At 39.4% G+C, this 17,412-nt stretch overlaps 1 protein-coding gene across 2 annotated transcripts in view; it reads right to left on the bottom strand.

The window, feature by feature from the left end:
- The window catches only part of cntn4 (contactin 4), a 180,335-nt gene that overhangs the window by 93,646 nt on the left and 69,277 nt on the right, over window positions 1-17,412 (bottom strand). For both annotated transcript variants that reach the window (XM_020592955.1, XM_020592956.1), the window contains exons 3-4: window positions 10,536-10,668; window positions 2,621-2,796 (exon numbers count right to left, since the gene is read on the bottom strand). In XM_020592955.1, coding sequence (XP_020448611.1) covers window positions 2,621-2,796; window positions 10,536-10,668 — 309 coding nt within the window. The remainder of the gene's footprint in view (window positions 1-2,620; window positions 2,797-10,535; window positions 10,669-17,412) is intronic.

Here is a 17,412-nt window from a genome sequence, read left to right as displayed (position 1 = left end):
GACTGGACAGAAAATACATCAATTACAGGAAGTAGAAGGATCTCAGGACAGCATGAAATTAAGCAAAAAATTGACTTTAATTTGCTTTAAAAATCAGTTTTTGACCATTCAGGTGTAGCAGATTTTGAGCTCCAAATAATGACTTCCATTTTTGGCAATTACTGCTGGGCTTATTAGAGGTGTGATTAGGCTCAAAGTCTGTCCTGTGTCAATGTAGTGATTACCACAAAGGTGTCACAATCTTTACTGGAGAGAGACAGGATGACTGAAATACCACTTGTAACTAATACATGCCAGGCATACTGCATGGCATGTATTTGACTGGTAGTCCACCGGAGCAGAGTATCTCTGCCTGGCTCCCTGTAGGAAGAAACAACTCCTGTACTTTAGTTCGCTTAAATTTCTATGAAGAATTACATGACACTTTCCAGTAATATCAGTTGCCCTTTAAATTATTTGCTTGAACCTTCACTATTCAATCATGCTGTGGAGTTAATTAAGCTATACCAGAAGTAATAAAGAAGATAGATGGCACTCGATCATACATGCACACCCTGACTCTGTGACAACAACTGAAGGCTGGTAAGGTCACAGCCCAACAACTGATGGAACTGTCATCTCATCATAGTGGAAATCCACCAGCAGAATCAGATTGTGGATTGACTTCCCACCGGTCCAGGGCACCAAACAAATGACCAGAGACATATCGTGGCCTTGCCCCCAAACGCTAAACCTCAGAATCTAATCTGAGCAAGCAATCACTCACTTGCAGTTAATGTCATCATTTATGTTTGTTCAATAACTGGCACATACAGTAGACACTTACCGACTTCCTCTGCTTTAGGATTATGTTAGACTAAAGTCCGTCAGACTCATCAAGACCCGTCAAATAATCCATCATCATGACGGTTAGAAATCACTAAAAAACATTGACTAAAAAAAAATAATAATAATAATAATAATTTAAAAAATCTGCTGCAAAACTGATAATACTGACTTTGCATCTTGGAATGTTTTATCATTTTTGGTGGTGAAAGTAATGTAGAACATTGAGTTTACATTATTAGTACAACCCATTTAAATCAATCAAAATATTAGTACTACAACCTGGATGACTGAGAATTTGCACAGACATGTGAATGGGGCTATTGTGCATAATACATATTTTTATTTGTTTATATTATAGTACTCCTTGCAAATGCTGCTGTGAAGGCCTCAGCACTGGCCTTCACCATATGAGGGCCTAAACCACCACCAGCAGTAGAATTAGCTAGATAATCTTTTGTTTCCTTTGTTCGTGTGTTTACATTTAAGTTGTTAGGTAGAAAGAAATTAGGTATTTGATTTGATATTGGGCATACACAATTACTCAATGAAGGATCCACATTTGGTTAATTTTGTATTGTTAATGTGTGTAAATTTTCTTTTTGAGTTACCGTGTCCCTGGTCCATGGATGGGGGGTGGTCCACACAAAAAGATTGGACTGAGGAGGCAACAGGTTTAAATACCTCCCACTAGGCCTGGACTGTACCAAGTGCCCAATACAGGAAAGGGGGGAGTTTGGGAGAAATATATTGTTTATTTGTTTGTAGTTTATGTTAAAACTTTATTTATTATATTTAGTTGTTAGTGCACTGTCTGTTCAGTGTTTATTGGTAGATTATTTAGATAGCGTCTTTGTCCATTCCCTGTGTGTGTTACTGGTTTGGCCAGCCAGTATGTACAGGTGCTGTGCAGTTCAGTTTGTTGTATTTTGAGTTTCCTTATCTTTTGTTGACCTCTTTTAGGGCCCAGCTTACTTGATATTGCTGCATTGCTAATATAATGAAAAGTATTTCAAATTGTGGTATTTACAATTCTGGTTACATGCACTGTGAACTATTTTAAGGCAACTGCAGCAGAAACAAGTTGTAAGCACAACCCTGACATACTGTACTGCTGAGAAGAATCTGTTAGCAAACAGTTTATATTCACATCCAGCATCATTATTCAGTTGGAGTGTTTGTGGCCAATAATTCCTCTCATTTAGCTCTGTTTGTGGTGTCTACAAACTACTGAGAAACTGCTAGATTCTCCACTATGGTCACGACCTGTGTCTGTCTGCCATTTGGTGCATTTGGTGAGTGTGAACCAAAACAGGACAGTTGCAGCCCAGACAGTTAAACAACGAGCTGAAACTAACCACAAAGCTCTGTAAAGTCAGGGGCAGTTACAAGTGATAGTTCTCTGTAGGTTCATTACTACAGGTGACCCTGTTCACATTGTCACTCTGTTTTCATAATATCAGCTGATACATTCTTGATATAAAAATATCAGTTTTAGCCACTTTAGATAAGTCAATTCTTCTACCTCCTTAATAGTAGAAAGAATCACTAGTAATAGTTCTATTATTTATCTTGAGGAAGATTGATCTGCACTGACTTTGAGCAACATAGTCAGCACATGGAGAAATTGTTCCACATTCGTCATGTTATCAAGCAGAACTCACAGTTATTCTGGGGGATGACTGGTGTCTTTTTTCTGCTACATCTCTCTTTCAGTGGAAGCTCAGAAGCCACAAAAGTTTACCCAGAGAGAGACAGAAAAACAACAACAACAACAACGAAAAAAGCAACTCACATGCAAAGGTTAAACTGGCCTCTCGGCTGACGATGGTCCCGAAAGAGCTGGAGGCGAGGCACTGATACGTTCCAGCATCTTGGTCTTTGTTCGGATGGCTGATTCTGAGGTTGCCTCCAGAAAGGCTGTAGCGAGATCCAGATCTCGGATTGATTTCGGTGCTATTTAGTTTCCACCTAAAAAAAAAATAAAATAAACAAAATAACATTTAAATTTACAAACTAAACATTGTGCAGAATATACTAGAGCAATGGAAGCTTTCCAGCTTTCTACAAGAAGAATGTGAATTGCACATTTGATTGTTTTTCAACAGGAAAGAAATAAAAGGGGGAGAGGGTCCAAGAATAATGCCCTCCAGCTGAGAGTTAATCTAAGCAGCAGCGAACCACTGTAGTGCCAAGGACTTGACTCCCTGAGAGCAGATAGCATTGCAGGCCATCCATCTTACAAGGCCCAAGTCAAACCACATGAAAATGCTGCTTAATCATTATGGAGCAACAATTAAAACAAATGCCTGCAACCTTGCCTCCGCACTTTTACATTCTAGACACGTCCACATGATTATCATTGGTGTTAGGGGTGATCAACGAACGATATAATTCACTTAAAATGGCAACAGACACTTGAGACTCTTCACACAGATGCACCTTATTAGAAGAAACACAGCTGGGAGGAAAATGAGTTCTTTCAGAAAAAAAAATGCTTTCAAACTTACTTTCAGCCAGGCCAAGAAAGAGTCCAGACTCTGTAATTTGTTATCAGTGATGCACATTATAAGCATCAAAGCAAGAAAAGGTTCTGCGCAGATAAACAAGCATGGAAGCATTTTATACCTTATTGGAAAATGGACAATGCAGATTTGATTAGGGCCTAAGGTGATTTCATGTTTTTCTGAATGATTTGGGGTTCAGCTGGGAAAACAGTACATTGTTCCATTTTGAAAAGAAAGTGGCTTTGATGTAAAAAAGAACTTCTGCTCGAGCTCTTTTGAACATTAGACACAAGTGGTGCAGAGCTGTATTATTGTCATATGCACAGTCTGGAAACGTGTTTCTCTGCACAATGAAATTCTTACTTTGCTGTCCACACTGAATGTCAAACAACACAAGTGAAATATAAAGTAGATAAACATCCATCCATCTTCATCCGCTTTATTAGAGACCGGGTTGTGAGGGCAGTAGTCCGAGCAGAGCCTCCCAGACTTTCCTCTCCCTACACACCTCCTCTAGCTCTTCAGGAGGGACTCCAAGGCGTTCCCAGGCCAGCTGGGAGACGTAGTCTCTCCAACATGTCCTGGGTCTGCCCCGAGGCCTTCTCCCAAAGGGACATGCCGGGAATACCTCCCCAGGGAGGCGTCCACGGGGCATACTAAACAGGTGCCCAAGCCACCTCAACTGGTTTCGCTCAACGTGGAGGAGCAGCGGCTCTATTCCGAGCTCCTCACGGGTGACTGAGCTTCGCACCCTTTCCCTATGGGTGCACCCACCCACTCTCCGAAGGAAACTCATTTCTGCTGCTTGTATCCGCAATCTCATTCTTTCAGTCAAGATCCAAAGTTCATGGCCATAAATGAGGGTAGGAACGTAGATCGACCGGTAAATTGAGAGCTTCGCCTTATGACACAGCTCCTTCTTCACCACAACAGACCGGTACAGAGACCGCATTACTGCGGATGCTGCACCAATCCATTTGTCAACCTGCTGCTCCATTTTTCCTTCACTCGTGAACAAGACCCCGAGATACTTAAACTCCTCCACTTGAGGGAGCAACCCACCCCCAACCCGAAGTGGGCAATCCAACTTTTTCCGATTCAGAACCATGGCCTGGGGTTGGGGGGGCATAATTCTCTTTCCCGCCGTTTCACACTCGGCTGCAAACCCCTCCAGTGCACGCTGTAGGTCTTGACCTGATGAAGCCAACAGAACCACATCATCCGCAAAAAGCAGGGATGAGATTCTACGGCCACCAAAACAGACACCCTCTGTTCCCTGGCTGTGCCTAGAAATTCTGTCCATAAAAATAATAAACAGAATCGGTGACAAAGGGCAGCCTTGGCAGAATCCAACATGCACTGGAAACAGGTCTAACTTACTGCCGGCAATGTGAACCAAGCTCCTACTCTGGTCATACAGGGTACGAACAGCCTGTAACAACGAGCCCTTCACTCCATAATCCTGAAATACCTCCCACAGAATGCCACGCAGGACATGGTCGAATGCCTTCTCCAGATCCACAAAACACATGTAGACTGGTTGGGCAAACTCCCATGAACCCTCCAACACCCTAGTGAGGGTATAGAGCTGGTCCAATGTTCCACGGCCAGGACGAAAACCGCACTGTTCCTCCTGAATCCGAGGTTTGACTATCGACTGGATTCTCAGCCGATAGTAGATAAACAGTAGCACAAAATCTAAAGGCACTTAAACAGCAAGTTCACAAGAGCTGTTTTGTGCACTGCCCTGTTATCTCTCCTTGTGGTGCCAATATTTGAAAAAAAAAACACTGACAGTGCCACCACACTATCACTGTGATATTTTCTTGTTATATTACATCTTTTCAGCTATAATGTGTCCCATAGAATGGACTCATTTGCTTATGCAGAAAATCAACCGGTACAGGATCATCATATAACAGACAGCTAGGAGCTGATTACATGAAAAACACTGTCAGACTGTGTTGCTTACCTGCAGACCTGTGTCTCACAAACTGCAGAATATTTGTGGGCCAGGCACTGCAGCACTCACAGAGCGCCTCTACAGGCTTTTCTGTTTTATAAAACAAAATGTGTAGCACACTGGTCTTTCATGGCCCTTCTCCAGTTCAGCCGTAAGTAAGTGCACACTCTCTAGAGCCTTATTACAACACACAATAGAACGAAGCCTGAGGTGGGGGTGGTTGCAGTCTCACAGGACTACAACAGCGATTTATTTGCAGCTGAGGTGGAACAAACAAAAATCAACATAAATATTTTAAAACCTAGTAACGCCATCGACTTGAATGAAGAAGCAGAGCGGACGGGAGGGCGAGGGGTGGAAATGGAGGCTCAGAACCTCAGTATCAGAATCAGATAGAGGCTTCCTCTGTTTTTGAAAAAGGATTCCATCAAATATGAAAGCAGCCTTTTCACCATCTTAATTGCTTTGAGAGACTCTGCATTGCACCGATATTGAAAGAGTTTAATCAGGTGACAGCTTGAAAACCAAATGTAGCAAAAGGCTTTTTTCTGACAGGAGATGAGTCATTGCTTTATCTGTGCCTTTCTGAACCTTACACTGGATAGCTAATTGAGTCTGGAAAGTGTTTTGTTGCATCTGGGTGAGTAACCATGTCCCATTCTGAAAAGGATAAAGAAGTAACCCAGTTGGAGAAAAATACTAAAAAATCCCTAAATTTACCATATTGTGCATGTGTGTGTGGTTAAACACAGTGGCTGGTACAGATAATTACCTACCCAAAGCTGCCATTGTTCTTTTGTGATATTAAATACACTACATCGCTTTAGGCCAATTAGACACCATCTTCAAGCTGTTAGGTGACAGACATTCTAATTTCTGTGAAACCTGTGCTCATTCTGACACCAGACAAACTGAAACAAGTGCAAGAACAACTACAGAAAGCAGCAAGAGAGGAACTTTGAATCCCGAGATCATGTCAGTGTATGCCACCCTCCATGAGAAGTACGGATGGCAACAGATTATACTAAACAAAAGCAAATTAGATTATTTATTAATTCTATTTACAATGATTTATGCTGGCAAGGAGGCCACAACAGCAGTTCCATTTGTTAGGCACATGTTTTATGCAATCATGTAACAACAGGCCCTGTACACAGTGGTATAATACCACACCATCTGGCCCATGAGGCTGTGAATGTGGGCGGTCTGTTCCTTTTCGAAGCCTGGTGCTTTAATGTGTTAGAAAAAAAACACTACTTGGTACTACTACAAAGTTCATTTATTTTAGTTTCATTTTGAAAACCAAAAACAGGATATTTACAGTATGTAGAGTGTATTATAGAAACACTCGAGGTAGAAAAATAATCATTCTAATGAGTAAAAAGCAGTCTGAGTCTTTATTACTGGCTTTCTAGTTATTTTACAGATGTTTTGCCATTTTTTACTGAACTGCCTGAGCAGTTTTTACTCATGTATATATTATTTGTTTGATGGTATTTTGTTATGATGTTATGGTTTTATTCCTTTAACATTGGTATGCAGAAATGTTTTGTGTCATGTTGTTTCAAGACACCCTGAAGTGCTTGTTTTATAAAGCACCGATCTAATGTATATTTGTTAAATGATTTTAACCAGCTACTTGAGTGCATGGAATAGAGTTTTTTATGCCTCAGTCTTTTTTCTTCTTTTTAAAATTCACATAATAGCCTTTGTTTTCCATCATTCAGGTTTAGTGTAGACAATACTGAACATCTTTGCTGTTTAATGTAAACATTGCAGCTCAAACTGTTTTCTGCTATGTGATGTGCAGTTAATACACTCTGAACATGATTTAGACGGTTGTATGCCTTTTGCAACACACCTTTAGAAGGTGGCGGCTGCTCTGACAGGACTGTGCAGGGACCTTGACAGGAAACAGCTGATTAGTTCATCCTCTAAGCTGGCTCAGGCCCAAGTATTAAATGTACCAAATCTCACCCCAGCAATTTCAGTGAGCAAACATGATTGATTTGAACTTTTACTTGCCAGAGATTTTGCAACCCAACTCAACACAACACAACACCCTTTCAATAGGCTAATGGTCCATGTAAGGAGGAAATAAAGAGGGGAAAATACTTTCTTTTCTTTTTGAACTTCACTGCAGAAAAAAAATGATGCATAAGCTGGGTGTGTGCAGAGCTTAACATGCCCTCCCAGGCTACAGATAGGAAGGCATACTGCTAGCAGGGGGTCGCAGGAAAAATCTACCACAGAATAGAATTCATGTAATAGATTCTTATTATCCTGATCCACTCAGGCTTGATTTGCAAGAAAGAAGAAGCTGGAAACAACAGACCCAAGACTTTGTTTGCTGCATCAGAATACAAATCCTGGAGTAGGCTCATTCAGGACAAATGGAAGATGATTGAATCTGAGGAAGCAATTACAATATACCCAGCATGATATTACAGGATATTAACGCTGCCTCTGCTTTGGAACTGTTAGGACTACAATAAAGTAAAGCACATTTTGTAGCAAACTCTCCAAATATATTTGAGGCCAGAAGAACAGAGGCTAACTCACTGTCAGTGGGGCAGCCTCAGGCTTTGTCAGATTAGAAACTTTCTGTTTTCTAGTTTTAGAACAGACATTTCATGCAGAAAATATAGAATCACCCCTGTGAGATCAAAAGAACAATATGTGTTCTCTGTTGTATGGTTTTTCATTTTTGGTTTACAGCTGAGTTTGGATCAGAGGGAAGCTGCAAACCCACAACACTGACATTCTTCTGTATTCTTCCCTTGCTGTTAAGACTTACACTTGTTAATCACTCTTAAAACTGTGAACCAGTTTGACAACCTTTCAGCCATTCTAGTTTTATTTTTTCATTTTATTTCCAATAGATGAAATTGGTAAAGGAAAATAAATACACCAGTCAACGTAAATGTGCCAAACATAATCTATCTATCTATCTATCTATTTACAGTACCTATCTATCTTGAAAGACAAGGTTGAAAAGACTTTGTTTTGGATGTGTTCTTGTAAGTACACTGTTTTTACCATCTACAATCACTAAATGCTTTCAGGACAGTGTCAATGCTCCAAACATGACATCATACTACTATCAAAAATTCACAGACCTTTGCCACATCTGTGTTTATTCCTCTTTGTTATAAGTTTGAGTGTGGGCATGACTGTTCCCATCACAGTTCTGTTTATGGAACCAAGTACTGCAGTTAGCAGATTAGTGTTAGCGATTGTGGCTAAATATGACCCCCACATTCTTCTGTACTTATAGTTATTTTACTTTTTGTAAATATACATCACAAGAAGTCACCTTGCATTAGCTGCTACCACTTCTTGCTTACACTGTAACCATGGATACACAGGCAACAATAACTTGGAATACTTTTGATAATGAAGAAGAAGTTAACAATAGATGTGAAGCTATACCCCATTTTAATATGAATTCTAAGCGATCGTATGAATGTTCATCCTCAACTGACATACTGTATGAGAACTGACCACAAAAGGTGAGCTGTATTACTGCCAACAAAGCATGAAAAGACTACAGTCTATTAGTCTGTCATTCAGTACATGTTGTCTTTTCTGCCCTGTCTGTGGCTCTCAGCCCCAAGCCCTTATGTTCATCTCCAAGATTTCAATTTGATAAAGTGCCAAAAAAACAAACACTAGTTTTCAGCAAATGTTACTCAAACAGGAGTAAATACTGTTTTTACTGGGGACAATTTTCAGCTTTGAACACTCATGACTGTTTCTATTTGCAGGATGGCATACATGTGATTGAGTCAGAGGGATCAAAACAGCCCACATTCATGATAATAAAGGAACATGTTACCTAGTGTAACAATGTGGCTCATTGTTTATAATGGTTTCTGAGCAGCAAGCTGTCTGAAGCTCTGTGGAACAGCAGGATATGATACAGCAGGCTTTGGATGCAAAGAAAATACTAGTAGGATCAGGTTATTGTTGGTTCTTTTAGTTTCATGGGATTTGCTGACAATAAATACAAAACAGAACATCACCAGACTTATCCTTTACAGTAAGTTGCACTGATTCCAAAACTACTGTATGTTATCCTGTTTGTCAGTTTCTCTGACAGTGACTCTGAGAAAAAGAAGAGATGCGAGTTTTTAACTTATCAGTTGAGTTGGAAAAGACTTGACCATGCTACAACCCAAAATCAGAACAACGTGGGACAGTACGTAAAATCTAAATTAAAACTGAAAATAGTGATGTGTGAATCATCCATGTCCTGTATTACATTGAAAAAAATACAGCAGCACATTATTTGATGTGATACCTCATCAATTTGATTCTTTGTTCAAAATAAACACTTTTCTGATGCCTGCAATACATTCCAAAAAAAGTTTGGGACAGTAAAGCGTTTACCATGGTGTGATGTTGCCGTTCCCTTTCACAACACATAAAAGACATTAGGGACTGAGGACACCAAGTGATTAAATGTGTCAGGTGTCATTTTGTCCCATTCTCCCTACAAACAAGAGCTCGGTCATCCAGCTTGGACTTGTGCCCTTTATGCACTGAAATCCCTGCAGATTCCTTGAATCTTTTAATCATGTTCTGCACCGTAGAGGGTGACACATCCAAATCCCTTCCTATCTTTCTTTGAGGAACATTGTTTTTAAAAATTTCAATAATTTTTTCACACATATGTTGTCAAACTGGCGGTCCTCGGCCCATCTTTGCTCCTAAAGGGCTCGGCCTTTCCTGGATGCCATGTTTGTATCAAATCATGATGCAGTCACCTGTTGGCATCACCTGTTTCAAATGGAATCATCATTGCATTGTTTTACCTCATTACTGGCCCTGAAATGCAGCCATCACAATTTTTTTGGAAGGTGTTGCAGAATCAGAATTGAAGTGTTTATTTTGAACAAAGAATAAAATTGATGAGGTATCACATCAAATAATGTGCTGCTGTGTTGTTTTCGGTGCAATGCAGGACACAGGTGATTTACACTTCACTATTTTTAGTTTTAATTTTGATCTTACATGCTGTCCCAACCTTTTCTGATTTGGGGTTATACATTATGTTAGGATTTACTGCTCCCTCTTATTGGAATTCAGAGACGTCAGCGTGTAAAGACACATTATTTAAGAGAAGATATAGACATTTTCTGTGATGCTGTCTAAAACTGAATGACGTTGAGATTGACAACTGTATAAAAGCAAGCAGCAGCGGGGAATCAGATGAAGCTCTGCAGACACACACTCACTGGTAGATGAGAAGCGGGCTTCCCTGGGCTTCACAGCTGAACACCACCTCCCTGTTCTTCTCCACGGTCTCAACAGGGTACACAATGCTGCCAGGCTGCTTGGTGAAGACAGGACTCTGCAGGATACTGCTTTCTGTAGGACGACAAGCAAAGGCAACACAACTGAGAATAAACTTAGACACCAGCCTGTTTGTAAAACAGCCAATTAGTCAGCGGCAGAAACAGACTGATATTACTTTAAGTGTTTCAAAGAGCAAAACCTCAAGCAGGTGAAACATATACATCTTTACTGCTTGTCACAACACCATGGCATGGAGAAGAAATATTTGAAGTGAGACAAATCTTCAACAGCTATTTAAGTGGTAATATAATGTAAAGCCTGATTTATGTTGAACAAATATCTGGAAAGATGCCTTCATTCACAGTAGTTCTGTCAACCTGCTTTTATTTGTTCATTTATTTATTTATTTGCCCAGTGGTGGTGGGATTGTGAAAGCAGTCGGTTTCATGTGGTTAGAGCTCTGTTGTAAATGACACAACAGAAGTCTCAGTGATTCCATTAAGGCAGCCATTAACGCAGTGCATTTCTTCTGCACGGTATCAGTGAAGCTCAGAAGACCAGGGAATTTAACAGTTTTAATCACTCTCAATTCACTGGCATGACTTAAACTGCCCTGATGCTTTTAAGTTGAAACCAGGAGAAGTCCTGTATCTGATAGCAGAAGAAGAGGAAAAAGAAATATAAACCAAATAAAATCTGTCTTTAAAAGCAGGTTTTGCTTTAGAATTCTGGGCTCTCATGTCAAACTGAACAGCAGTGTTGTGGTACAATAGCTAAAGGAGTTTACACTAACACTAACTGCAACCATATTTTGAGAAAATCAGCAAAAGAAACTGTGAATCAATGTGCATTTCTATCCACTATTGTGATGTGGATACTGGGAGCCGGTTCAATTAAAGAAACAATTGGTGGTGTTCATTTTTTCCAGCTGTTTGCCATTAAATTATTGCTGAAGACATAATTAAAGGAGCACCAGTTAAATCTCAAAGGGTAAAAAAAAGTTTTGAAGAATTCTGAAAACATAATGGAAGTGTGACATATGTTTTGTTTTATGACAAATGAATTTCATGATTAATTTGCTAAGCTAGTTTATGCATTTTGTAAAACAGTCAGGAAAATATAAAAACTTTTTTACAAAGCTTTAATTTTTTTTCACATTTCTAGTGCTTCTACTCGGTTATGCACAAATTGAAAATGCACTGTTCTAATAATAATATTACTGCTGTTGCAATTAACTATAGCATTGTAATGACCTTCAAATGGACTTGCTTGGATTCACTGGATGTGTGAACTAAACCATATGCTGACAGCCTCTACGGTGTGGCTCCTTTTGCAATAATGTAAATCTGAGTACAGCCATACATCCATGATTCAACATCTTTCTGGCCCATGATCCTGCAAAGTAATCCATACACTACATGCAAAATTTAACCAAACTTTAATTTTCCTTGTCTTGTCTTGACACCCACAGCTTTAGAAAAAACTGTCCCAGATAGCTAAAACTCCAACCAACCAATATTACCCAGTACTGGTTAATGATATCTTGGAACAGAGACTGTCCATGGAAAAGGAGTATATGGAAAGACAGGAGACCGTGCATGTTTCAGAAATTACAGTGAAACAGGAAAATCAGGCATTATTTAGTGACATGAGGTACAGATAAAGTCCCATCTTACAGTTGCAGATGAGAGGTAACTGCTATTGTGGGTAGTGAGCTCTGGAGCATTTACACAGGCTGTGGAATATAGCTGACTCATGGTCTGAAAGTATGGCAGCTGGAGGCAAATGATGACATTAATATATTATCAGGAAGTGTGCTTTTCTTTTGCCCTTCCCACTTCCTTATTGGGTTTCCATTCTTGTCCAAGTGGTGCAGAATATGGCTTCATGAAGTCTTTCATGGCCAGGAAGTTACAGCTAGTAAACAAGCCTGTGTTGTGATAGGTGGAGGAGGCCAGATTCTTCCCAAACTTTACATTTAAACTGGGTACAATACGCACAGAACAGCAAATCCTATGACAACAGTTTTGCACAAATTCAAATATAACACAAGACATGAAATTCATATTCTAGCTTTATGGAGTGTTCTTCAGGAAAATAAATTACATCCTAATCTGTGAAGCTACACGGTTATCAGAGTTTAAGATATTTCCACTCTGCAAAATGTCACAATTCTGCAAGAAAAGCAGATTAACTTCTCTTTAATAATGCTGAACATATCACTGACTTTAACACATAAAATCATTTGAGCATGTTTATATTTTAAGGTTAAAGAATCTTACATAATACTGAAATGTTTGCAGATATCTGGTAAGCTCATTTTTATTGCAGCACATATTTACCCCAATCCAGTTCCAGAGAGTGATGTTAACCTGTTATCACACTCCAATTATGTTTGGTACAGATGCAGACATCTAACACAGCACTACATTTTGAATATCTGTTCCCATTATTTGCTGATTTTAATCATATTTATTAAAAGAGAGGAGCATAAATTACACACATTATGTAGAGGTTTTTGTCTACAAATCATAGACAGAAATGTCGACAGTGAGTACATGTGTGGATTTTGCCTTGTTTTTTCTGCAGTACTGATTATTTGATCCTATGTGCCTGTAAATAAGACTGAATTGTATGTGAAAATTTCATATGAATTAAATGTTAAGTTTGAGTTAAATGTAAAGTTTTTAATTGATTATATTTAGACTCTTTAACAAAATAATAAACTCTCGAATCTCTCTTTTTTATTTTTAGTAAAGCATTTGCTTTAAAATGTAGATTTATTTTGACAGAACATGTTCAAACATCCCTAGACGTCTGCATTATTTCGAGAGGTTGTAATCTTGGTATACCTTACTACACTTTAAACCACAGAATATCTAGACCCAGAGAGTGCAAACCTCCACCAAGTGGCAAGTCCATTTCCCCATAATGCCATAAAAGCAATATTCCCATGATAGTTTGATCCTCATAATGTGACTACTTGACCACAAAAACCTACTGCTGGCATCATTATCATTTTGAAAGTTATTCAAGGAAAATGTTAGACATGGAGATATCCACTCACTTAGGGGTGAAACAGAGACTTCGGTGAGTGGACCCCAAAGCTGTGAAGACATCACATTTCTGCAAGTTTGCCTTCTACTTGTTCAACAGCTCTTTGATAAACTGCACATACCATCTCTGTTACTGGCTGATTGTTGCTCTATGGAGTGATCCTTCATGTCATCTGCTCAGCTGTGAGTGTATGTGTGTGTGCGTGTGTGAGAGAGCGCAGCCCCTCCCTCCTCTAAACAGAAACTGATTCAGTGCAACATACAGTATAAAAGCAAAGTAGGACGGTCTGCACCAACAGGGTGACAGTTAGGGGGAAGCATGGGGTGTACCATTTGTTAGGTTCCAACTCAGCTATAATGGAACACGGGTGTCCTCGCCGACAGGTGCTCTGAACGAGATGTAGCTGCTGCTAATAGAGCTAGCTTGGTCAGATAACGAGCACTGACATTTCTGAAAATGAAACAAATTCTAAATTTGCATTACCTGGATAGACTGCCACATATTCTCAATCTAAATGGTTACTTTGTCACCTAAAAAAATGTCAAAACTCAATAAAATGGCATAACAAGAATGTTGCTTTTAGGTGTAATGGCATTATGGGGAGAATGATCCGCCTTGGCAGAGGTTTGCACTCTCTGGGAGCTGTCTCAGTTATGCCTTAAATGTGTAAACCATAAGGAGGAAATTTACTAAGGACTTGCAGCTCATTTTTGGTGCTAAGGAGCTGCAGTGGGGTTTTGTGCTGGAGAAACAGAAAAGAAGCGTCCCTGCTCTTAGCATGGCAGCTGTTATTCATATGAGACCTTATCAGAGTTAAGAACATATTTGAGGAGACAGAGGATGTTTGCAAATCACATCTCTCACCAGAGGAGAACGTGAGGGACTTTTACAGGCTTTCAGGTCAAACCATGCTTTGGTTACTGAATAAAATGAAAGATGATTTGACTGGCAGAAGACTATGTGATTGTAATTCCGAAATATGTTTCTTGGTTTCTTCAGCCATATTAAAGTTCAGCCGTAAGCTTATACTTTCCTCTGTGCTCCCTCTTGGTCCACATGTGAGCAGTACAAGCAGCAGCTCCTGATAAACAGAGGTGTATTTAAATTAAAACCCATTTACATCATCACTGCTGGTAAATATGCCGGCAAATTTAAAAATTGCAGTGCCACAATATTTTGCGTACCTGGTGGTAATTTTTGGCAAGTTCAGTAAATATCCCCCTGAAGGTTTTAGTCACACGATCTTTTCTGATGTCCAGCAATGGTAGATACTGTCTCAACAATCCAATTGCATTTTGTCTTCATACTACACACTACAAAACTTTTAAACAACAGAAGTCTTCACCACTGTGTTCTGAGAGTAGTGACAGATCTATTCATAGCTGTGTAGAATGACATGCACACGCTAATGCATAATTCAAAGAACTGCTCAATAGGAAATCTAATTCAAGAAAATGTCTCCCTGTACACCTCACATTTTCACAGCATTAGAATATTGTTCCAGTCCCGGAGTAACATTCAAACCTCATGCTAATTTCAGCATTTTTATGAAAAATTGAACAGAGCATTTAAATGTATCACCTCTGACAAACATGCAATCTGCACAAGTGTGGAAACTGATATTATAAGACAAGAGTTTCTAGTAAAACACACAAAGGAAGGAAATCTCTGTATATGTAAATTCAGTTGTTGATGCTGTCAGAGCTTTTGTCACTGTACAGTGTGGCTGGCAAAAAACAGAAAAACAAGACCATGCATTTTGTAAGTTTAAAGAGATCTCTTAGATTTATATTTTACATTGGGATTGTGAACTGCTCAGTACAGAGAGAGGAAAATTCAGCTTAGACTTGTTCAGAAATGTCGTTCAGCCAACAAGATCCCTCCAAAACAACATTTAAAACAAAACAGTGGCTGCTAGCAAGTGTTGTTTGTTCCCTGATCATCCAATAGTAATTACTCAGGTCATTCAGTAATTTTAAGAATGTCTACAGAGTTGCAATGTATTATCTTAACTCACTCACTGAGACACAAAGGAGAAGGAATTAGGGACTGAGGTAAAAAAAAACAAAAAAAAAAACACATACACTCACAAAAAAAGAATGAATAAATAAACATTATCATTAAAAATATGTTTCCAATAGGCTCTACTGGCTCCAACAATGCAGATCTGTCAGAATAAAAATATATATTCTGTGCAATTTGATAAAGTGACAGAAATCCTGTATCTCAATTTTAGATTCAGTGAAAATTATCATCTGTATCACTCATAAATCGTGAGCTTTTTTCAATAGGACAGCTGTGAAAATATTCTCAGCACAGATGTGGAAAATGAGTTTGCTATGTTGTTGCCAAATCAAATATATCATGTGCTAAACACTAGCAAATACAGTGTACGTATCTTTTAACAATCGCAGGTTTCAATTATGAGGCATATCTATCTTTATTCAGTCTTCACACAGGCATAATGCTCAATTGTGGCATTTGTCATGGAGCAACAGCTGTAGATGTATTGGCTGCATACATTGTGGAGATATAATGCAAATCTATTATCTGTGTGTCTACTGAGCTCAAGAATATCTATTGGGATTTAAATAGGAAATGAGTGTGACATACAGTGGGTATGGAAAGTATTCAGACCCCCTTAAATTTTTCACTCTTTGTTATATTGCAGCCATATGCTAAAATCATTTAAGTTCATTTTTTTCCTCATTAATGTACACACAGCACCCCATATTGACAGAAAAACACAGAATTTTTGACATTTTTGCAGATTTATTAAAAAAGAAAAACTGAAATATCACATGGTCATAAGTATTCAGACCCTTTGCTCAGTATTTAGTAGAAGCACCCTTTGGAGCTAATACAGCCATGAGTCTTTTTGGGAATGATGCAACAAGTTTTTCACACCTGCATTTGGGGATACTCTGCCATTCCTCCTTGCAGATCCTCGCCAGTTCTGTCAGGTTGGATGGTAAACATTGGTTGACATTTTCAGGTCTCTCCAGAGATGCTAAATTGGGTTTAAGTCAGGGCTCTGGCTGGGCCATTCAAGAACAGTCACGGAGTTGTTGTGAAGCCACTCCTTCGTTATTTTAGCTGTGTGCTTAGGGTCATTGTCTTGTTGGAAGGTGAACCTTCAGCCCAGTCTGAGGTCCTGAGCACTCTGGAGAAGGTTTTCGTCCAGGATATCCCTGTACTTGGCCGCATTCATCCTTCCCTCGATTGCATTAATGAATTGATTGAATTAAGGCCAAAAAGTTCTATCTTGGTCTCATCAGACCAGAGAATCTTATTTCTCACCATCTTGAAGAGCAGCGCAGTAAGTATTGTTTGCTACGTTTACAACTCTTTGTGTATATATTAAATATATTTTTGATAAAATGTTTTTATCCCCGGGGGCAGACAACTATTTGAGAGCATATGAACAAGCTTTACGTGAAGAGCAAACACTCGAGAGAGAGAGAGTGGGTTTAAAAGAATCATGTTTAAAATATATATACACACCTCACACCAACGTTTTCAACTCAGTTCCGGACTGCATGCTGCTTCAATACTCTGAGGGCTCCAACGTTGTCCCCCAAGAAGAATTTTCAACTGACCAAGATCAAGCAGCCGCATACAATTCGCTAGACAGCGGGGAACAACAGAACCAGGACACGGCTGAGCCTCAACGAGCCCTGGAACAGCAGCAGCGACAGCAACAGGGTGCAACACCTCCCCAGCCCGAGGAAGAAAACCCCCGGCGGGTAAAAGTCCAGT

Source organism: Monopterus albus, unplaced genomic scaffold (genome assembly GCF_001952655.1).
Source record: "Monopterus albus unplaced genomic scaffold, M_albus_1.0 scaffold18.1, whole genome shotgun sequence".
Taxonomy (NCBI): Eukaryota; Metazoa; Chordata; class Actinopteri; order Synbranchiformes; family Synbranchidae; genus Monopterus; species Monopterus albus.
Note: the sequence above shows the minus strand (reverse complement) of the source record. Positions and strands in the feature narration are given on the sequence as shown.